The following is a 24,108-nucleotide window of genomic DNA, read 5'->3' as shown; positions in this document are numbered from 1 at the left end:
ACTGCCAGTTCCTGGAAGACACCTTCTTCAAGCAGTGGTACAGGAAGAAGTCTGCATCCTTCAAGAAAAACATGATTTTCATGCAGGACAATGCTCCATCACACGCGTCCAAGTACTCCACAGCGTGGCTGGCAAGAAAGGGTATAAAAGAAGGAAATCTAATGACGTGGCCTCCTTGTTCACCTGATCTGAACCCCATTGAGAACCTGTGGTCCATCATCAAATGTGAGATTTACAAGGAGGGAAAACAGTGTCTGGGAGGCTGTGGTTGCTGCTGCACGCAATGTTGATGGTGAACAGATCAAAACACTGACAGAATCCATGGATGGCAGGCTTTTGAGTGTCCTTGCAAAGAAAGGTGGCTATATTGGTCACTGATTTGTTTTTGTTTTGTTTTTGAATGTCAGAAATGTATATTTGTGAATGTTGAGATGTTATATTGGTTTCACTGGTAATAATAAATAATTGAAATGGGTATATATTTTTTTTTGTTAAGTTGCCTAATAATTATGCACAGTAATAGTCACCTGCACACACAGATATCCCCCTAACATAGCTAAAACTAAAAACAAACTAAAAACTACTTCCAAAAATATTCAGCTTTGATATTAATGAGTTTTTTGGGTTCATTGAGAACATGGTTGTTGTTCAATAATAAAATTAATCCTCAAAAATACAACTTGCCTAATAATTCTGCACTCCCTGTATAACGTTATAACACAGCGTGTATGGAGAGTTAACACAACAATGGTAATAGGCTAGGCCGTCTAAATATGTACAGAACTCAGAAAGCATAGAGACTAGTGGCGTTACCCCCCACGAGTTCAGTGCAGTATACAGAAAAACTTTAACTATTGAACATTAACACTGAAAGCTTTAGATTTCAGAGACAGACCTGAAGAGAGAGCAACGGTTATCATCCATTTATCCAAGCCAATGGGTACATGCGGAGGAGACGTCCAGGGAAGGGGAGGCAGCAGGACAAAAGACTGTGGACGAGCAGGGATCCCTCCCTAGTTGAGAAAGGAGGAGAGCCATCTCACGAAGACCCAGAAACCAAGAGGGGAGGTGGAAGGACACCCTCTCTCAAAAACTCACAACTATACACCCATAGCTCACATACGCATTGCTCGAGTGGCCCAACCAGGGCTAGAGCTCAACTAGTGGAAGCATCTGTAAGGATCCCTCCACATCACTCACCGGGTAACCCATCAATCATACTCCGCCAGATCTTCAGATCCTGTTCAGCGTGTTCATCCACTCAAACCCTTAGTAGGCGGCATTCCTCTGCAGTCGCCCATTCAACTAAATCACCTAGCCAAGTAACATGTAGTGGGGGGTTCGGGCCCCCATTGGATCGCAATGCCTCTCTTCACCAAAATAAGCCCCAACTGCACAAATCTATACGCCATTTTGCATCCTTTTTTGGGAATGGGAAGTAGACCCAGCAGGCAGTGCTTCATTGTGACCTTCACTCCAACAGCCGTCACTTCCCTCAGTGTCTTCACCACCAAAAGGGTTGAATAGAGCCACAGATCCACGGTATGTGGTCAAATTAAGCTGAAGACACGCCACAGCGAGCACAGCTGTCCGGCCATGATGGGAATAATCTATGCAAGCTTTGAGGTGTCAGGTATGCTCTATGCAAATAAAAGAGTGTCAACTTAAATCTAGCGTTGCTAGTCGTGTCCCGTACTTTGGAACAAGTTCTATTCCATTCCCCATCCATAAGTGGCGTTCCCAGTCTAGCTTCCGACCAGTACCTAGTCCCCTATAAGTCTATCAGCCTATCTCTTTTTAGAGTCTTATATGTTCGAGAGAAGAGACCACGGTCACTGCCAGGGTCAATAAGTGTCACGAAGAGGTGTGATTCGGCAGGTTCCTCGGGAAAGAACATCCAAATCTCCCGGACCGTCTGCGATATGTTTCTATATTGCAGGAACGGTCTCTGATCTATTCTAAAAAGGGATTCGGCCACTTCCCTTGCGATAAACGCGCCATTTTGATATAAATCCCCTGCATTGTTACAGCCCCCTGCACGCCACTGCGCAAAATCCATCATGTCAGCAGCTTTGGCAAAGGGCCAGATCCACCATAGCAGAAGCAGGCGCAGTATGGTGCCTTGCGCAGAACCTGTACAACCTCTCGCTCTCGACACCTGCACCACCAGGTAGGGGGTACCTCGCAGAAGCCCAGAACCACCCATTAGAATGTGCTGGAGACACGCCACACATACAGAGCCACCTTACAAATATTTTTCCCAATTGGGGGCATCATCACACCACCGGACTGCATACCGTAGTAACCCAGCTAAGTAATATAAATATAGGTCTGGTAGCCCCAGGCCCCCACTGACTAGGTTCAGCTTCAATACCTCCATGCGGACTCTACATCTCTCACCTACCCAAACTAGGGATAATAGCAATTTATCTAGGTGTCGGAATAGCTAAGGGGGAAGTTCACAGAGTGAATTCTGCATTACATACAGGCACCGCGGGAGTGAGATCATTTTACAAAGTGCGATTCTACCTATAACCAATAGTGGGAGGGAGGTCCAAAATTGAATCGAGGCCCAGAAGCCCTCCAGCACTCTCCCCATATTCAAATTATATTGTAGTTGCGGGGAGTGCGCTACTTGGATGCCCAGATATTGAAAGGACTCAGTCTCCCAGGTCAGACCCAAGCGTGGTAATTCTGATGCTTCCACCATCAACAGACCTGCCATCGGGAATAACACCTTCTTCCTTCGGTTAACTCGGAGGCCCGATACCTGACCAAAAATATCCATCATACTTAAAAAGAGAGGGAATAACTGTTCTGGGTCTGTAACGTACACTAGGGCATCATCTGCATAAAATGATATAATATGTGTTCTCGTCCCTACTCTGATGTCCCACCTATCCAAGCCAGTCCACAGCTGTATGGCCAGGGGCTCCATGGCCAACGTGAACAGCAGTGTCAACAAGGGGCATCCATGCCACGTGCCCCGTTCGATAGTAAAGGAGTCTGACACTATCGGCCCTGTACGCACCCGCGCCCGAGGCACTGCACACAACAGACGCACCCATGATAGGAAGTCAGGACCTATGCCCATCCTGCGCATCACCTCCCATAGGTATTCCCAGGATAAAGTATCAAATGCCTTCTCTATATTTAAGGCCACCAGTGCTGCGTGGAGTGCAGAGTCATGAGTCTCATGCTTTATATGTGATAGGCGCTGTATGTTCATATGGGTCCTCCTCCCCGGTATGAATCCGCATTGATCTCCCTGCACTAAATGTGCCACCACTCGACTTAATCGAGTCGCCAGTACCTTAGCTAGAAATTTAAGTTCAACGTTAAGCATGGATAACTGTCTATAGGAGCCGGGTCCTCAACATCTTTCCATGGCTTCGGTAACATAACCATCAATGCTTCTCTCATATGCTCTGGCAAGAAGCCTTCACTCCGTGCCTCATGAAGTATGTCCAACAAACGGTCAAGAACCACTGCAGAATATGTTAGGTAAAATTCAACTGGAATCCCGTTGGGGCCAGGAGCTTTCCTGGACGCCATACCTCCCCAATGCCTCCTGTAGCTCCTCCAACGACACCTCTCCCTCTAGCTCCACAACCTGAGCATCCTTAAGGCGGGGCATCTGGAGTCTATCCAGGTACGCTCTGCAGTGAAGCATAGATATTCCTCAAGTGCTCATGCAGATGTAAATTCACTCGTAATTGTCCTAAACAAATTTCCCCAGAAAGTCTGAGGAGCGTCAGGATGATGGGGATGGGACGTTCCCGCTGGAGAAGCTAAGCCAACATACGCCCTGAACAATCCCCTTCCCGAAACAACCACTGTTTAAAATCCCAGCAGACATGATTATCCAGCCTACCCCAAAGGTCCTCTATTCTACCACGTACTGCCAGGCAGTCAGACTCCGATGCATCGCCATTGTCTACTTGACGCTGCAGGGCTGCCAAGGCGTCTTCCTGTTGCGTGAGCTCACAGACTAGCTTTTTCCTGATGCCATATGATTTACTAAGACTTTCGCCTCTGATGACTACTTGTAGGGCCTCCCATTTTATGCCACGGGTCCTGGCTGTGCCCCAGTTTGCACTAAAATATCCATTCAGCACATCCTGAAGATCTCTTTTATATTCAGTGTCGCTAAGTAAGTCAGGTCTCAAATGCCATAGGGGGAAATCGCTAGTTTGGGTATGTGTCTCACATTCCAATAGCAGGGGGGGCATGGTCCGATAGGAATCTGACCTGGTAAACAACCCGGTGGATGTCAAGCATACCATTGTTGGCAAGGAGAAATCTATCTAGTCTGCTATACGCCCCATGTGTAGGTGAGTAACAAGAAAATGTTTTGGATGTGGGTTGCATTTCTCTCCACACATCTACGAAGTGTAGGTTCCTCATAACGTCTGTTAGCTTTGCAGACATATGCATCTTAGTGTCCGTCTTCGGTGGGTCCCTATCTAGAGTACAGTCTAAGACGCATCTAAAATCAGCCGCCCAGATGATGGGCATCCCTGTGTAAGGTATTAATTCTTGTTGGAGCCGCTGATAGAACTCCGCCTCATCTGTGTTAGGGGCATAAATATTTTAAATACAGAGCTCTCAGCCATCTAATACTCTGTGTAAGAATATGTATCGGCCTTGCACATCAGCCGTTAGACTTTGTAATTTAAAGGGAGTTTCCGGGGCAACCCAAATAGATGTCCCTCTGGCGTAGGATGAATATATTGCTGAATAAAGCTGACCCCGCCACTTTTTCTGTACTTTTTGAGCTTCATTCTCCAACAAGTGCGTCTTCTGTAGGAGAGCAATATGCACATCAAGCAGTCTAAGATATGTATGTACTCTGTAGCGCTTCACAAAAGAGTGCAGCCCTCTAACATTCCATTTTACTACACACGTTAGGGTACATGCCATAATCTGTGCCAATACACACTCAACTCGTCAGCTTCTGACCCCCCCCTCCCCACCCCCCCACAACCGCAGTCCCACCCCACGGCAGTCCACCGGCACAGTGTACTTGCAATAGTGTAATTCCATGCCTTTTCTTCAGTATAGTGCCTTCAGTATTCACAGTGTCAAAAACAGAACTCCAACTAGAACTCACATACAATTTCCCCATCCCCACCCCGGTAAACACCTCCCCCAACTAGTGTCTGCCCAACAGTGTGTACACTCCGCTATCTCCTCTAGTGTCCAGAAGAAAGAGAAAGCAATCTCAGTCTCAGCTTGATAGCCAGGTTCTGGTCCGGACTGTGTGTATCGACACTCCTACCACACGCAGATCGTCTGAACCACGCACACACTATACCCAAAAAGCTGAGCAATAACAGGGGGGTATCGCAGACACACCTCACCGTTTCAGCCCCAAGTCTAGTTGCCGTCCCAGTCCCCTGCCCACCAGCACCAAAAGGCAGCAGGACATAGAGGAGAGGGGTAAGAAAGAGGAAGGAGAGTCAAAAGAGAGGAGAACATAAGCTCCAACCCTGAAACAAGACTAACTCTCTCGGACCAATTCTGAACTTCCACCAAATGCATTATCTGTTTCTGGAGACCATCTATCTGTGCTACACTGGGACTTGGATCGCGAGGACGCCTCCGACGTGACAGATTGAACTAGCAGCTTAGGCTTCTCGTGCTCTTGCCTCCTATGGTCAAGACTCGGGGTGCCATCCGAGCATACAATCACTCTGCCTCCACGGTCAGTGCGGTGGCGTCTTATTTCTATGTGCAGTGGTCTGCACCTCCACCGCCCTGTGACGTCTCCTGCTACCTTCCCTGTGCGGGGATTCTGGGAGTCCTGTCCCATCACTCCGTTTCAACCAGTCCAAAACTGCTTCAGGAGACTGAAAGAAATGGGAGTGGTCCGCATGGAGAACCTTCAACTTGCTGAATTCCACAAGGCTGGCCTTCCACCAGGGGCCACCGCTGCACACCTACTGTCTCCAGGCCTCCTCTGTTGGACTCCAGGCCCGGAGGGGGGGCACCACCAGCACTGCTCACTCTACATAGGGGACGAGGGGGATGCGGCACAGAAATCCTGTCCATCTCTTCACCGCAGGAGATCTTTCCGCCGGAGCTGCCTTTTCCCGGGTTCCACTGCTCTAATGCTGTGATCGCAGCCGCCACCTTAGGGTCAGACGCACTCAACGTACGCTCCCTTTTGGCACGATCGCAGTGCTTTTCTCCGCTCTTCACACCCCCATCCCCATCCCCATTCTGAAGACTTCAACCATTCTGCTGGGTCCGCGGGGGCCTGGGGTGGCAGGATAGTCAAGGATTGAGATACTGGGGCAGAGAGCACTCTTCTAGTGCTTCTGATCTGCCATCTTCAATGCATCTTGTTTTACATTAAGTAGTTGGGCGAGGTACTCTTACCAATACTCCAATCCAATGACTGATTTGAATTTTAAAGCAAAATTATCACAAAATGCTTTGCTGCACTAAAAAGAAACTGCTCAGTTAAGGCGACATTTAAGATTCCATAACAACGGAATAAGAAACTGTAGCGAGTACTAATAGAATTGAAGTGCATTACACATTTCTCAAAAAACAAATACTTTGCTGTGTGATGATCATTACCTTTCTGTGCTCCGACACAAGAACTCTGAGCTGTAACTCAAGGTCGTTGCTTATTGCTGCAGCATCCATCAAAGAAGCACACAAAGGGGGGAATGGAGGAAGTGACGTAGTGGATCCTGGAGCGCACACTGATCTTATTGCTTCCTCACTCATGGGTTTCCATTTAGATTCGTCATGCAGGTCAAACGCACAGAGTTCTACTGCATCTGTGGGCTGGCAATTACCCAGAAACCGTTGATGGTTGAACACACATCCCACAGTTCGATACGGGTACAGAGGTTTTGGTTGTTCGACAAGTGGAGGATCATCTGGATTAATTGGCTTATGGATGTACCTAAACAGAACAGAAAAAAAGTGTTTAACATTTGTAAACAGTAAATCTGAAAACTAGGCATACAGGATGTTTCCACTGAAAATACTTTAGCACAGGCCTTCCCAATACACGTAAGGGGCAACCTCACTCAGGAGAGGGGAAAATAAAGCCTGTTAATTACCAACAGGGGAACTGATGTTTGACCATTTTGATTGCTTTGTTTGTTGTATCGCCCACTGGATTGGAGGTATTCAATCACATGTTTATGCGTACAATCACGTATCCTTGCACACAATACTACAAGACTTTTCTGGAGTCAGTCTAACAAGACCAAAAAAAGAATCCATGCTAAAAGAAAAATAGAATCATTCAGAAAGTCCCATGGAATTTTAAGAGACCTGATACACACAAAGAAATATTAGAAACATATACATTGCCAATGAATGTAAAGAACAAGCAACTATTCCAACTTTTGAGTACATCACTATTTCTATGTGAGTTTAACTATGAAGACCTAGAATGCAATTATGGAAATCAAATGTACATTGAGTACTCTTGTACTGTCCCAATTACATGTTTCTTCTACAGCTCCCATCATTACCTAGTTCCACAATTTGTCAAAGCCACGCCTCACTTACTAGTCTGTTTTGTCTTCATACGGTATCATGTATCATTTAAGACACATTCTCTGTAAAGCAGACATCCTGCTTTGTCTTTGCTGTAAAAGTGCCCCAACGTTTTTGCCCACAGACATCAATCTCAACTAAAATCAATAGTCATGAACTGCATTTGATTGCCAACATAAACTTAAATAACCTCTTGACAATTTTTCCCATGGCTTACATTCTTGCCTATGCCCTTGCCAAGAGACATTTTAAGTTGAAGGCACATTAAGTCCACACTTGGGAACTCTCCGGTCAGGAACATGACACCCCTTAGGTATGCAGATCCCACTTGTGGGATATAAGGTTAGCTTGCAAAATGTGATTGCCAGAACTCTCTTACTGCCTGTGAGGTGATTGGCTGCACAGAATAATGCGTCATAGGACTAGTAGGAAAGCCCATGTTTCTGGCATGGTTACCCTCACTTTTTGCCTGATGTCAGTGTGTTTGGACTGTTTTCACCTGGATCCTGCTAACCAGGAACCCAGTGATTATGCTCTCTCTTCAAATGATGTTGCTTTGGTATGTCTTACACCCCACAATTGGCATACTGGTGTACTCTTGTAAGTCACTAGTATATGTTACTTAGGTACCCAGGGCAATGGAAGACCAGGGGTCTCTCCCCCCCCCATATCGGAGCCCATAAAAACTGTGTCTGCAGGCCTGCCATTTGCAGCCTGCGTGAAAAGGTGCATGCACCCTTTCACGGCTGGTCACTACACCAGGTCACTGTAAGTCACCCCTATGGTAGGTCCTCCCAGCCTAAAGGGTAGGATGCAGGGCCCTGTGTGTTTGGGCACCCCCTGCATAAGGAGAGGTGCCCCTAAAAACTCCAGTTCCAATTCCCTGGACTTCTAAGTGCGGGGAAGCCATATTAGCTATGTACTGGCCACTACCTGTGGGCCAGCTACATAATGGTATCAAACATTCGGAATAATGCCCCAATACTCATGCCAGTGTTGGTGACATGATTCCATGCACTCAAAGGGCTCCTTAGAGGACCCCCTCCAGTACTGCTCCTACCAGTCTTGCAGGGTCTTCGATCAGCCCATGCTGCTGCAGCCCCTCTGAAAGGATTCTACCTTCCTGCTGCTTGACCATCTCAAGCAGGGGAAGGCAGAACAAAGGATTTTCTGTAGGAGAGGGGCACAACACCCCTCTTCTTTGGAAATAGGTGTTGCAGGGTTGTGGAGGGGTAGCCTCCCCACACCACTGATTTGCTTTGAAGGCCTCAACTGGTGCTTTGCTTGCATAATCCAGTTTGCACCAGTCTAGGGACCCCGGTCCCTGCTCTGGCACAAAACTGCGCAAAGGAAATGGGAGTGACCACTCCTCTGTCCATCAACACCCCAGGGATGGTACCCAGACCTCCTCCAAGTGGCGACATGATTCTGCCTCTTGAAAAACAATATATGCAGAGGCCCCTGGGAGCATCTGTTTGGTCAGGTTAGGCAGATGACGTCAGTGACCCCCTCTGATAGGTGGTCACCTCAGAGGTTGACCAAGCCCCTCTTTGGGCTATTTAGGGACTCCCTTGTGGGTGGATCCCTAGATTTGCCGTACAAGATGCCACCAGGACTCCTCTGCAAAAACCTCTACTGCTCCTGGCCACTGGAACCCCTGCTGGACTTCACAGGAACTGAACAAGACTGCAACACTGGGACAACCTCTCCTTGCAACACTGTTTCCCCATCTCCTGTCAGCAACTTTCCCACTGCTATGCATCTTCTGGGGTCTGCAAGACTTCAACTGCACCAAAGAAGAAAGAAGTAACCTCCCTAGTAGTGAAGGAGTCAGCCCCCTGCATCCACAGGCACCAAAGGCAACAACAGCCGGCTGCTGGGATCTGCTGTCCTCTGGACTTGCGAAGATACTCCAACACAGGTGGTGGTTCCTATCTGCCGTCTGTCCAACTTGAGAGGCAGTGAGCCCTTGCCTCTTCCTCAAAGACAGAACCCCAGCGTGCACCGCAACTGTTGCGGCAACCATGGCTTCTTGACTCCTGCTCTGAGGGATCTTCAAGCTCCAACAAGCCCCGGCCCCCAGCTCTCCACCACTGCAAGGGCAGTCTCCTCTCGGTTTCTCCAGTGACGTGGCACTCCTCTCCAGGTGTGTTGACTCAGCCTCTTTGCGACTTACTGTGCCAGCTGCCAGCGGGTAGCTCGCACGTGGCTCTCCTGTCCTCTCAGGCTCAGCCTGGACTCCTCCTCCAAGGGGACCTTGCGGTCCTCTTCAGCTCTGCAAATCTCCAACAGCTCCATTTGCATTTGCTTGCTGGTGGTCATCCTGACCACTGACTCTTCTGCAATCTAGCGACCGGCGAGGGACAGTCCTAGGCAACTTCAGGGACTCCTCTGCAGCTCCTAGGCTCCGCAACTGGATTTCATCCATCTCGGTCGACCTGGATCTTCACCCACAGAAGGGTGGACGTTGCTTCCTGCCTCACTTGGACACTTCCCGTCTTTTGCTCCTGGTCGCTGGCAGCCTTCTAGATACTTACCTCTTAGTTCCACTCCCTCCCAGCCCTTGGCTAACTACTCCATATCCTCTGGTGTGGGACCCATTCTTGCATTCCACTTTTTTAGAATATGGTTTGGCCCCTCTATAGGCCCCTTGCGATTTTATGCTATTTCCTAATTTTACTTGTGTATATACTTGTATAGGGGGGTTTGCCTATTGTAATCTAGTTTGGTGTTCCTTTAATAAAGTATCTTTATTGTTGCAAGACTGTGTGGTTCCTTTCATGTGTGATAAGTTACTGCTGACAACTGTGGTGTTGCAAGTGCTTCACACTCCTTAAAAAAATATAAACAGTCCTAACATCCTAATATAATCATGAATCTGGTGATGCCTGCCTACCTACACCCTAATGTCTAAACCTCAGAGCATAGTGGTGTTAACCCTTCTGTCTGCCCCGGTCTATGGGAGAAGCCCTGACCCCAAATCTGAAAGAAGGCGAGGGTCTGCCTGTTATCTGCTGGCAATCCTCCTAGTTGGCTCCAAAGCCAAGGCCAGGATAAGCAAAGAAGTCAATGAAATAGTGTACAACTGCAGATGCCCATGACTGGAATGCCCTCTATCCTTCTTAGGCCTTTGTAGTGTTTATATAACAAAACATGTTATGTTGTAAGAACAGGCCTGACATAATATGTCTACATTTAGAAGGCTGACTCCGTAACTCTTGGAGCGACAATACTGAGGAAAAACATTGTGCACAAACTTGACAGGCTTGAGCATAGCAGAGTGAAACGTGTGCAAAGGGCAAATAAATGTAAAACATGAACAATTATGTTTTTTCAGAAAGACAACTGATAAAAAAAAGTATAACAGCAAGCTGAAAAGCGAACAGTGCCAAAATATAATAAAATGAATAAAATGTGCATAAGTATTTATTTAAAGGCACAAGCTATGGCCGTATGAGCTAAAATATGGGGGCCTAATCTAGCAGCTAAAGGGAGTCCACAACAAATACCCCTTATTGTCTCCATAGTTATCCCATCATAGCCAAGTTTTCTCATGCCCCCTAAGGTACACCTCCATTTTTTTCTCTTTTAGTGACACTTGAGGGAACCCTAATCTCACGGAACCGGAAGTGCCCCCTAGAGACACCCATGGATTACCTAGGAAAGGGGAGATCCTAAAGTGCTACTTATGGTTTACAGTCTCAAACATGCAATCTTCTTCACCCCTCTGTCCATGTATTGGCTCGTTGCAGCACTGTTGTAGCTCTGTGATGCAGCATCTGTACGAAGGGTGGTTTATCATAAATTAAGTCCTGTGACCTTGGGTAAGAGGGCCATCTGTCACACAATGTATATATTCACAAAAGTATCTGGATTGTACTTGCGAAGAATACCATGAGTATGGATGTTAGACTAATTGCACTCACAATCACCTGGTGCAGCTGTGGTTGGGGTTGTTCTTAGTTGATTGGGACTGTCTTTTTGAATGACCCCTATACATCTGTAAGCCGGGGTGTGGACGCTGTCCCACAAACACAAAAGTGGAGTATTTGCACAGTGAATTCTGGGAGCAAGGCCTTTTTGAGGAGGAAAAAACAGTTCCAAGCCATTTTCAAAACTGTAGAATTCTGGAAAAGCACTAGCCCTGACTTGTTGCTGCTAAATTGCAAAGGGCTGAAGATATGTCCCGAGCCACAGTTAAAGGCCCTATGACCCAGCCAAGTTGAGAAGAGGCCGCTCATCAAGACCTGGATGGTCCTCATGTGTGCCCCTTATGAATCTGGTCCCACCCTTCAGTTCATCACTCGTCCACTGAGTGTTGGAACTGTCAGGACCAAAAGCAGAGTTGCTGATCAGGTGATGCGTGCACACACCTAACCATAAACCTTGAGAGAAAGCTAGGAATTCCCCCAACCCATACTCTTTCCAGTAAATAATCAGCAGTTGATTGTACTGCATTAGAAACTGATTTTCTTTCATCACAAGCATCACTGTTTCACATTAAGTGTTGCATATGTCATTCTGACCACTACAAGTGTTTCAGGGATAATGGTTTTGGCAGGAAAATAGTAATCTGTGTTCTCGTATAAATTACACAAAGCACAGTGCTCACAACTATGAAGTGAACAAGATTCATTGTGTGTAACATGAGTGCCCAGTTTTGCAACTGTATTTCTTGTGTTGGATTATGGTGCTTGATTGATTTGGGAGATTTACATAGTTTAGTTCCCCTTTTTGCTGTGCATATGTATATACTCAAATTAAGATATCCTAGTGGAGGTTGGAGGACAGAGTACAGACAAGCCTGCTCTTGGTGTCTAGATTAGCCAAATAGGGTTTGCCGACCCTTTTACCTTTTAGTGGTTACTTTCACTACCTGTATGATACCAAGAAGGGTAATCTTCCACATGAGAGCTGGCCAGGGAGGTTTCTTGTTATCTCAAGGACAAAAAGGAATAGCTGCACCACTATATTGAATTCACCTCTTACCTCTTCTTTCTTAATGAAACCCTTTTTCTCCAGCACAAACTGTGCAACATTGTCCTGCTAGCAAGTCAGAATGAGCGAGTATCAATGGTAGCACAAATTGCACAGCGATACACCCCAACTGTTCCCAAAAATTAGAGGTGCAGAGGTTATGAGGTTCGTGACATGAAAAGTACAGCCTAAAGCCAGAGCAGTGCAGAATAAGCTCTTAGAGTGGATGACAGAAGAGGAGGGAACAAAAAATACAAAAAAAAAAAAAAAAAAAAAAAACAGACAAAGATATAACAAGCATTTGAAATGCAAAAGGGCTTGCATAATTCAAACAAGTATACTGTCATCTTTTGACAACAGCGCCCATGAGCAAAAAAAAAACAAAAAAAAAAAAAAACAAGTGGAATCTTGAGAATAGACGACTTAACAAAATAAAATACATTTTGCTTTGAAAAAAAAAAATTTGTAATTTTGTTTGTCCTGCTGGGTACGTGTTACAAATGGGGTGTCTAGTTGGCAGTTGGTTTGCACTCTGTCCAAGTAGGGACCTTCAATCTAGTCAGGATAAGGGAGATACGTGGCTCAGATAACCCCGGCTCCCCCCTTGGTAGCTTGGCACGAGCAGTCAGGCTTATCTAAGAAGCAATGTGTAAAGCATTTGCACATAACACAAAGTAATACAGTAACATTACTACACAAGGACACCACACCAGTTTTGGAAAGATAGCCAATATTTATCTATGTAAAACAAGACCAAAACAAGAAAAATCCAACATACAGTAATAAAGACACACGTGTTGCAGATCGAACTCCAGGCTGGTGCAGGCAGCGGCTCAGTGACGGCGTCCTGCGGAGTCTGTGAGACCAGGACTGCGGTGTGAAGCGGGACGGTGCGACGTGCGGTGTCTCCAGGTCACGGCGCAGGCAGTGGCGTCGTCGTTGCTGAAGCGCTGTCGTCGGTAGGCCCAAGGTTGCGGTGGGTGGGCTGCGTGTGGTGCCCACAAGTTGCAGTGCAGACTGGGTCGTTTGCTGAAGACACTGGAGTCGATGGACCTGGGCTGCAGTGCAGGACGGTGCTTCATGTACCTCAAGAGCGCTGTCTAAGGGCCACGGTGCAGGCAGCAGCGTCGGTGGCAGCGTGGAGCAGCATTATCGGGGATGCCAAGGCTGCAGTGCGAACAAGACAATGCGGAGTGCGGGGACCACAGGTCACGAACGGTGTAAGCAGCGGCTCGGCGACGGCGTCAGGTTGCGGCGTCAATGAGACCAGGGTTGCAGTGCAACGTGGGGCACGCTCTGTGTGGCGTCGTCAGGTCCCAGTTCAGGCAGCTGCGTCGTTGACGGCGACGCTGTGGTTTTTCTTCTGTTGCAGCACAAAACACAGTTTCCAGTGCTGTAGGCAGATGAAGCTAAAGTCTTTGATATCCCTGAGACTTCCAACATGAGGCAAGCTCTACTCCAAGCCTTTGGAGAAACTTCACAAGCAGGATACACAGCGAAGTCCAGACTTTGCCCTCTTTAGGCAGAAGCAGCAACTGCAAGCCAACCCGGCAAAGCACACGCAGCAAAGGGGCAGTACTCCTCCCCCAGCTCGTCTCCTTGGCAGAGGTTCCTATTGATCCAGAAGTGTTCTATAAAATTCTGGGGTTTTGAGTCCACTACTTACACCCCTTTCTGCCTTTGAAGTAGGCAAACTTCAAAAGAAAGTCTCTGTTGTTGAAAAGATCTTGCCTTGACCAGGCCTGGCCCCAGGCAAACACCAGGGAGTTGGAGACTTCATTGTGTGAGGACAGGCACAGCCCTTTTCAGGTATAGGTGTCAGCTCCTCCCTCCTAACTCTAGCCCAGGAGACTCATCAGGATATGCAGGCTACACCCCAGCTCCCTTTGTGTCACTGTCTAGAGGGAATTCACAAAAGCCCAACTGTCAACCTGCCCCAGACGTGGAATACACAAGCAGGCAGAGGCACAGAATGGTTTAAGCAAGAAAATGCCCACTTTCTAAAAGTGGCATTTTCAAACAGACAATTTAAATACTAAATCTACAAAAAGTTGTGTATTTAAATTATGAGTTCATAGACCCCAAACTCCACATCTCTATCCGCTCCCAAAGGGAAACTGTATTTAAAAGTTATTTAAAGGCAGCCCCCATGTTAACCTATGAGAGAGATAGGCATGCAACATTGGAAAACAAATTTGGCAGTATTTCACTGTTAGACAATAGGACATGTACTGATCTGTTTTACATGTGCTATGTACACTGCACCCTGCCCATGGGGCTACCTAGTGGCTCCCTTAGGTGTGTCTTGCATGTAGTAAAAGGGAATGTTTGGGCCTGACAAGTGGGTACACTTTAAAACTGCACACACAGACATTGCACTGGCAGGTCAGAGCTACTTATGTGGGTGGCACAACCAGTGCTGCAGGCCCACTAGTAGCATTGGATTCACAGACCCTCAACACCTCTGGTGCACTTTACTAAAGACTTTACCAGTAAATCAAATATGCCAATTGTGGATAAACCAATCACCAATGTATTTTACATAGGGAGCAATTGCACTTTAGCACTGATCAGCAGTAGTGAAGTGTGCAGAGACATAAAAACAGCAAAAACAGAGTACACTATACCATAAAAACAGGAGGTCAGAAGGCAAAAAGACAGGGAAACACGCCAAAAGATGCCAGGTCTAAAAGGATATTTTTGCCTGTCACAAGCCTTCTGTTTGGGAGGTACTGGAAGTTAGAAGAAAATAGTACCTTATTCACGTTGGGAGCAGCAGACGGGCACTAATTTAGTTGAAATCAATTAGTGCTTGATCCCTGCTCCACACAGAGGAACGGAAATTATGCCAGACTTGTATTGATGAATTACGAGGCTGTAAAGAAGAGTGGCACGCAAACCAACAAATGATGAGCGACAGGCGGGCTCCAAGCATTTTACTGACTACAACACCGTCTCGCATATGAGACACATGCGCAAATGCATCAACTCGCAGGCTCGGCCTTAAAAAACCAGAAGGGTTTCAGTTTCCGAGTTAAAGGAAGTGATAGATTTACATTGATGAAACCTATGCCGGCCCCGGCAGTGTAAACTCATGACATGGCAGCCCATCCAGTAAGGGCCTGTCAAATTACAGTGACAGTTATCTCTTCGCTCTGAGGGCGAAGCGAAAGTCAACCATTTTTGCAGTCGCTTGGCCACCATGGGAGGCATGGTGAACGCAGGCAGGGAGAATGGCTCTAACACGCAAGTAGAAATCTGCCAGCGCCTCAAGGCCACTTGTTTTTTGACTGGAGAAAAACTTCCATTTTGGGAGTTTGCTTTCTCTCAACAAAAGACTTTGCAGAGTAGGTTGATCAACAATGGTGCCACTTCAGCAAACATTAAGTTCTGTGAAGGGTACAGCCACAAAGGATGGCCTCCACACCACCATGGCCCCATGTGACTGTCCCTAAGGACTAAATTAGATATTTTGTGCTGTGAAACATTTCATTCTCCAGCCCAGAAAGTATGCAACATAGTGATGCATTTTATATCAGACTCAGTCACACCGGCTAACAGCCAGCTACCTAACAAACTGAACAAGTTACTTAACTTTGGTAATGCTCTTACAGGTGTGTATTTAAACTGCAAATTCTTCGCCTCTAGAATATTTCCAGGCATTAGACTGAATCTGGAGATTTTTCAGAAAGCTCCTCATTCACCATTTGGTGGTGCTGCATGGGTCTACAGTGACTTCACACCACCCTGGAAGTGATGGCGCAGAGCTCCATATAAGCGTAACCCTATCATGCTGATGTAAGTTTCCTCATCTTTCTCTGTCCGTGCTCTCAAACCCGGAGCGCCTCAAACAAATTGCAGGTGACAGTATGTCCAAATCTAACTTGGAGCCTTATGAAGATGTTCAGGAGCCAACACCACAGAATGAGAAGTTGACAGGGCAGAACCTATGTTTACAGTATCCACCAGAAAGAGTGTTACCGAAAGCAAGTAACCTGTTCTTCTGATGGATGCTTCTAACCACAGACACCTGACCTTTAGAACAGATACCACAGCAGTTTTTCCAAAGGTCTGAGGAGTGGACTCACATTAGTAAGTCTTGTGGAACAAAGAGGGCAAAATAGTCCTCCCCTCGGACACGAACGTCAAGGCAGCAGTGTTTCATAAATATGTACACTGACACCCCCCTCACAGCCTGTCAGATGCCAAGAACCTGCATCCCACATGCCAGTGTCATCGATGCAGCCATGAATCTGATGGAATGAGCCAGCAGGCATTCTGAAGTTTTCCTTTTAGCCTGCGTGCAGCCAATTTTAATGCAGAGGGCTATCCACTTTGACAGAGTCCTCTTTTACACAACTTTGCCTTTCTTGGTCAGTGGGAGCTTCACAAAGAGCTGATCATCCACACAATGGTCTCTCATGTGGCCAGTGTAGAAAATCAAAGCTCTCTAAGCATCTAGCCAATGAAGTATTTCTGAAAAATGGCAGCAGGGTGAGCAAGATGGAAAGGTTAAACTACTTTTGATAAGAAGGAAGCCTGAATCCTCAGTACCAATTTGTCTGTGAAAAAGTGGTGCAGGGAGGTCACAAAAAGGACACTTGTAGTCTTTTTGTTTAACCTTACACATTATATAGCATAACGTGTGAAGCACAGCATTACTTTGATGCAAGACATGCCAAGTTATTGCAGCCTATCAACCCAACAACAGTGCACTTTCTTAGTAAACTAGAGAGAGGTATTGAGTACCGCAGTGCTAATTTATAATTTCCATACATGATTCCCTCTAATACCAGTTCTGTACACTCTGTGGTCCCCCTCACTTGCTCCACTCATTCTCTGTGGAACCCTCTGTGTTGTATCTTAATTGGTTATGCTGGTTCCTATTGTACAAAGACTTACCATTTCCTCTGAGATTTCCGAATCATCCTACACATTCTCATCCCTCAACACTTCTCTTGATCAATGCTCCTTTGCCACAGCCCATTTAGTCAGATCCTTATTCCAAGTTTGCCATTGTGGGGCATACAGGGGGAGCCATCGTATAGATACGCGGTGCATCGCCAAAAGCAAGACCAATGCCGCAGACCTGTACCTAATCTTCTGGCCCTTCTTAGGCATGGTTATTAAACACAGCAGGCATTGCTTCACCGTGGCACACAATTCCAAGACAGTCACCACAAGGAGTGCAGAAACCATGGCCTGCCAGTTTACAGACACCCAAGTCATATGTATAAATGCCCCATCCCATTACTGCATCTTGGGCATGTCGCTAGATGTGCCAGTAATAGCCTATTAAGTCCCTGGAACTTAAGATAGGAGCAGTGTACACAGCAAAAAATAGGGAAGTTACAAATAGAATTAATGGCTACAGTTTGAACCAGAATACAGAGCCTATTCCACTCACTATCAGTCAGGGGCTCCAGGAGAGGAGAAGCTCAAAGACATTGAAGCCATGCCTCTAGTCAACCTTGCCTCTAATATTGACTCCAGTATTTGGGATATCACCTGCACTGCTGGGAAGCCAGCCCAGATCTCCAGAGTTGTGAACATCTTGGTAAACTGAAGAAACTGTCCTGGTCTCAGCAGAAAAGCTTGCTGAGTCTCTTGGAATGTAAGCAATGCCTCCCAAGGATATAGGACAACCACTACCTGACAGCCCCAGAGGGTGGCATTTAATAAATATCTACTTGCCCATTGGACAGGTTGCTTCCTAAATCTATTTGTCCTGTAAAAAAATCAATTGACCCCTTTAGTACCATGTAGTCCAGTGACAAATTATGGCAGCAATCTCATTAAAAAAGAGTACTCATAATAGTCTCTCTTATTATGCCAGGTCTCATGGTAGGGTATGAATGTCTCCTTTTTTATTCCATTATTGCCCACTTGGCAACAACCACATTATATAAGAGCTCCGCAAAGCCATGGCTCATACCAGTGTTTGACTAATAGTAATTCTCTGTTTTTGCCAACTTTCCGCAGACCTAAATACAGGGGTTGCAGTTTGCAGTAAGCAACAGTTTCAGTATTGGAATGCCCTTTTGAGTCTGTGCAAACTTACTAATTTGCAGGTTTTAGGGGTTTTCCTCAGGCTCGTCTCTAAAATGTTCCCATATTTAGAAAGGTTGGAAATTTACTTTAGACAAGGGCAGATGTAAAACTTCTTCCAGGGTTAGGAAAAAAGGGGTTGGAGTAAAAGTGATCTTTAAACACTTGTAAAGCTGATTTTCGCATGAGCAAGTCTACACGTGCATACTCGCCCATGCTAAAATGCAGCTTGCAAATATTTTCCAGGAAATTCCCTGGCCTACTTCTGTAAACTCTTGCAAATTCACAAAAGCCATAAGTCTAAACTAATGCTATGGCATATACCATAGAAGTACTTTTGTGACTTTCTTTAAGAATTGTGCCCCTGATTAAGTATGGCATTACCCAAGACCTTTAGTTTTTATTGAAATTCTCTTTCTCTCTCTATTGATCAGCTGGCTTCACTGTGAGTGACAGAAGTATGCGTGTGAACATAGAGCATACTGGCACACAAAGTAATTTTGTTCAGTGCCAGGGACTACTGTGGAAATGTGTGTCTTTTGAGACCAAAAAATTTAAGAAAAAAATAATAATAATTTTGTTTAAATGACGCATTAAAAAACAAAAAGGATGATAACGAATATCAGACCTATTGGCATTGCCAATGCTTGTTTATTTTCCCCATAATTTTGTTGAAAATGGTTACAATGCTTTTCCATTATGAATTTTTTGGGAAACACTAGCATGTATAAACCCATTTCACTAAATGATGCTTCAAAGAAATAGTACCTAAAATTTCCCAGTGTTTTAGCAAAACATTTTTTCCTAGTTGCATTTTGTTTGTGAACCTTTTATTTTGAAGGGAAATAATCATCAATCTTGCTTGTAAGCTTCTGCAAATATTTGTATCTAATCAGAGAGCAGTCTGTGAGCATAAGTCGTAGCCTTGTTACTTAGCAAACATGTACACATCTTTATACTGAAACCATTGTCAGTGCAGTCCGCACTCAAAACATTTGCTTAGAGCACTCACTTTAAAAATAAAGGCTTTGCATTAATGAATCATAAATACAAGTTTGAACAGCATTAACATATGGATACAAATATTACTTTTAACTGCAGATAGTTCCCTCCCCAGATCCATAATGTGGTACTGTGAACTGGCAGCCAAAGGGTTTGGGCTGCAGGGCCTACTTGCCCCAATGTCAAACTAAACATGAAAACGTTATTGTCCTTGACCCCAAACATTTTGTCCTGTGTGCTGGGCTATAGGAACTCCACACCCCTGGAGCCCACTCCTTCACACTGTCTCATACATATAATCTGCTACATATATATTTAGATGGCTGTAGATATGAAATGTTCCACTGTTTGGCAAAAGGTGGGCCCTTCAAAAACCTGTCTTATCTCCAACTCCCATGCAACAAATATGTAACAGACGGATGCCCTTTTGTGGTCAGTCAGGAGAGTGTAGCACTAACAAGAACTGAAAGATGACCCTCCTCCACGAATCCGCCAGCAACCTTGCTTACCTGGTCCTAGTCATAACATAGTGGTGCATACTGAGGCATTCTAGAAATATAATATAATTGTAGGTCTGACAACGCTAGGCCTCCAGCCTGTATCCAATTTCAATATCTCTGGGCTAAGTCTGCTCTGTTTACCCGCACACTCCACCGAGATGAGGCTATTCAATTCCTTAAAGGTTGACGTTGGAATCAGGCACACTGAATTCTGAAGAACACAGAGACATCGTGGAAGGAACACCATCATACTCCTCGTTATACCTTACCCATAATGCAGAGTACCTGACTTCTGTGCCTCACTCTCACGGTTCTCTTCCCAGATGTAGTAAGTTGGCTCTCTGTATAGTGCACTAAAATGAAGTATCCTGTGTAGAGAGTCCAGTGAATCCCCAAATGGTTTTGGTGAGGCAAAAGTAGATGCTTTATTTGTGGCAGGGTGGGCAAGCAGTTAGGATTATCAGAGGGTAGTACTAAGTGTTTGTTGGACTCACAGACGCAATAAATGACACACACTCAAAGAATAAATCTGATACCAATTTTGAAAAATAGTGATTTTTATATATATGCCTCAAACCCAAGAACTTCGTAATCAGGAAAGTAGACTTTTAAGCATAAATACTTTGCAGTTTCAGAAATCAAAAACGTGCAATTTTCAGAGTTCTCGCAATGTTATCCTATGAACAAACCAATGTTCAGCAAACACGGTGTTAACTATGAGAGGGTGAGCTCAGGAAGCAAATGTAAATACTGGGCACTAATCAGAACCACACCAACAGGTCACACCGGGAAGCACTGGGGAAGCCAGTGGCAGGGTTTAGTGAGGTGTCGGGTGCCCAATGGTTATCAATGGGAATTGGACCTTGTGAAAAACAGGCTGCAAACTCTGTCTGGGAAGCCAGTCAGGGGCAACAAGCAGGTAGGTAGTAGACTTGGGGTGCTCGGGACATAGGTGCACCTCTGGTCTGTTTCTCCAGGGCACAGGGGCGACGGATGCAGGGGTATCCTTAGGCATCAGGTTTTTTCATCTGGGAACACTCGCAGTCAGGGGGTCCTGCATGTTGAGGCTGCAGGCATCGGAGTCCAGCAGGGGTGGACTCGAGCTCTTAGGAGCCGGGGGCTGTCGTTGGCACCAGTGACCCACCTCAGATGGGGTCAGGGATTCAGTGAGGGTTTATTATGCTGAGAAGTTTGATACCAAACATCCTAGGGTTCAGAGAAGTTATCAAGTAGCTGGGGAACTCATAATGACCAGTGTCCAGCACATGCATTTAAAATAGCTTCCTGGTTCACTAAACTATGCCTCAGAATCAGAGACATAGCAGGGGCATATCTGCCTATGCATATATGCCCTCACATGAGATGCACCCTACATTAGGGATGATTTATCTCCCATACAGTGACAGGGGACCTAGCACACATGGGTGTGTGACAGGTTGTGTTTCAATTTAGCCTGCACCAACGCGGCAACACTGTATGGGTTTGGTGAGGGGGACCCTGAGGGTGGCACAACGGGTGCTGCAGCCCTCAGGGACCTTCCCTAGTACCCCAGGTCCTGGGACCAGGGGTACCATTTACTAGGGACTTACAGTGAGTGCTAAAGTGTGTGCCAATTGTGCAGAACAACTGTGCAGTTTTGGGGAACAGGATCCGGCACTGGGGACCTAGTCAGCAGGGACCCAGCGCACTAACAGTCCAATCGACATCAGAAACCAGGCAAAAAGTGGGGGCTAAATATACCAAAAAGGGTGCTTTCCTACACCAGACAAATCTCATCCAAGTCAATACCATCCACGAATACTACCAATCTAAGGTTTTAAAGGCATTGTTGATACCCATCTCTGTGCCCTCTAACAAATGTATAAAATGTGAGAGTCTTGCAAAATTCATTTAAGTGCCCCTCCCCAGCATTAAATTGCATCAATCCTCGTGAATCAACAAACTACAGTCATGAGCACCTTAAACAGAACCTTAGTGTCTATACTAATCATGGACAGGGGCCTGTATGAGCCTGTATCCCTTAGGTGTGTGTCCTTTTTTATCATAGTAATATTGGTCTCTCTCATAGATGATGGGAGCACACCAACACCCCTAGCTTCGTGAAAGACACTACATCTTCTCAGAAACTTGTGCTGCAAAAGTTTGAGAACTCAGAAGGAATTCCATCTGTCCCAAGCTTTATACCAAGGCATTGTTTTTGTAGCATTAAACAGTTCCTCTCCTTGTAGATCTACCTCCAGCTCCTCCTCTGCCAATAGAGATCTTATAAAGCTGTAACAATTCTAGAAAATCCTGCTTCGTGATTCAGATCGTGTGATGGGATTCAGGTGTAATGCACTTGCGTTGCCACATCTGAGCCATCCGAAAACCAGTATCAAGGAAGTAGGCTATTCTTTCTTCCAGAGCCAGGCCGGTGGTCATCCAATTTTATCTCCCTCCCTGTGTAGCATTTGTCCATAGTCTTATCTGGTGAATTGGTACAACCTATCCCAGATCTCGCTCACTCATCAAGTCAAAAGCAACTCACTGTCGATAGTGGGGCTACCTAGGGCCAGTCTTTGCAGTTTTGCCAACTCTCTAGCTGTCAGTTCACGCTGCAGATGTCTACAGAGGCCATATATTTCATTCAGGCATTCACCCCTAAGATCCACATTAACAGTCTCCCCCACATTTCAACAGGTATCCTTTGTGTGGTAATCAACACCACCCGTCCAACCAAAAGGTTGAATTCTGCTAAGTTTGTGGGAGTAACCTCCAGAGGGGAACATGAGGGGCAACCCAGTCCATTTTACACTCCACCATCAGCGGAGAATGGCAAACACATAACAGTTTATTTCGGTCACAAGAACCATTAAAGCAATGTACACAGAAAATACATAATTACAAAATCATTAGTGTACCCTAAAATTACAAATTAAAACAGACAAGAATACAAAAGTCTAAAACACACAGCATGACCCTACCCGATGACAGCATGGACTAGGCATACTGACTTACAACCCAATACAAAATTAAATGCATACCTATCAGAATATCCCCAGTCAACAGAATTTGATACAGTGCAAGTGCTACAAAGACAACTGTACGTCACTAAATAAAAAGGGAAAAAAAGGCCCTCAGTTGAACAAGGTAATAGCCACTATGCTTGTCATTTGAATCCTCAATATTTTTACTAAAAAGCCTCAAAGGATGGACATGGAACACAAATAATCAAAACGATTTTACAAAAGGTTCGAGAGTAATGCAGGTATACCAATGATCCTGGCTACATCCAGATCTTCCAGCACTAGATGGTGGAAAGTCTGTAAATTAATTTAATGTCACATATCCAGAAGGCACATCTACCAAAATGGGATTCCCAAATGTTTCCTTGGCACACTCACTGCTAGCAAAAATCTGCTCAAGCAGAATAATGTTATAATGGTCGTGTCTGAACTATGTATACAGAAAGCAGGGAAATAATGCAGAACCGTAGATTCCAGCAATATGGTTTCCAACCACTTTGTTCTAGCATGTTCATAGAGTGGGCAACTATACAAACAATATTCAATGTTTTCCACTCAGTCCATGCATACAATACAAAATGTTTTGTCGTGGCAAACCATGTAACATTTACAAGTAAAACTATTCAGTGCCAGGGTACCAACCCTAAACTTAATAAAGAGTGCTCTGGCCCAGCAAGGATTAACCCCATCTAGGTATACTCTGAACTTCGGAGATAGTTTCTTAATCAAGAGCCTGCCAGCAAGGCTATCATTGTCCAAGTCCCATAGACATTCAGCTTTTAAAACCACCCAAATTGATTTCTTCAGGAGAGCTTTCGATGAGAAGTTAATTGAAGAAGGGTTAAGGATATAGAGCCATTTGTTAACATGTGACAGCAAGAGGGTAATCAAATTTCTATCCAGCTGCACTAGTTCCTTGAGGCCCACTCTATAGGTATTCAGTTCTGGTGTAGACCAGATCCTGACCCAGTAGACCAAGGGTCTCAGCACTGCCAGATCACCAATCCACTTTAAAGCCAAAATCAAAATGTACACAGACAAGCGGGGTG

General features: G+C 45.6%; 1 protein-coding gene across 2 annotated transcripts in view; it reads right to left on the bottom strand.

The window, feature by feature from the left end:
• The window catches only part of CEP76 (centrosomal protein 76), a 197,966-nt gene that overhangs the window by 21,360 nt on the left and 152,498 nt on the right, over positions 1 to 24,108 (bottom strand). For both annotated transcript variants that reach the window (XM_069219933.1, XM_069219935.1), the window contains one exon: positions 6,589 to 6,922. In XM_069219933.1, coding sequence (XP_069076034.1) covers positions 6,589 to 6,922 — 334 coding nt within the window. The remainder of the gene's footprint in view (positions 1 to 6,588; positions 6,923 to 24,108) is intronic.

The sequence above is a fragment of the Pleurodeles waltl genome, chromosome 2_2 (assembly GCF_031143425.1).
Source record: "Pleurodeles waltl isolate 20211129_DDA chromosome 2_2, aPleWal1.hap1.20221129, whole genome shotgun sequence".
Classification (NCBI taxonomy): domain Eukaryota; kingdom Metazoa; phylum Chordata; class Amphibia; order Caudata; family Salamandridae; genus Pleurodeles; species Pleurodeles waltl.
This window is presented reverse-complemented; position numbering and strand designations above follow the sequence as displayed.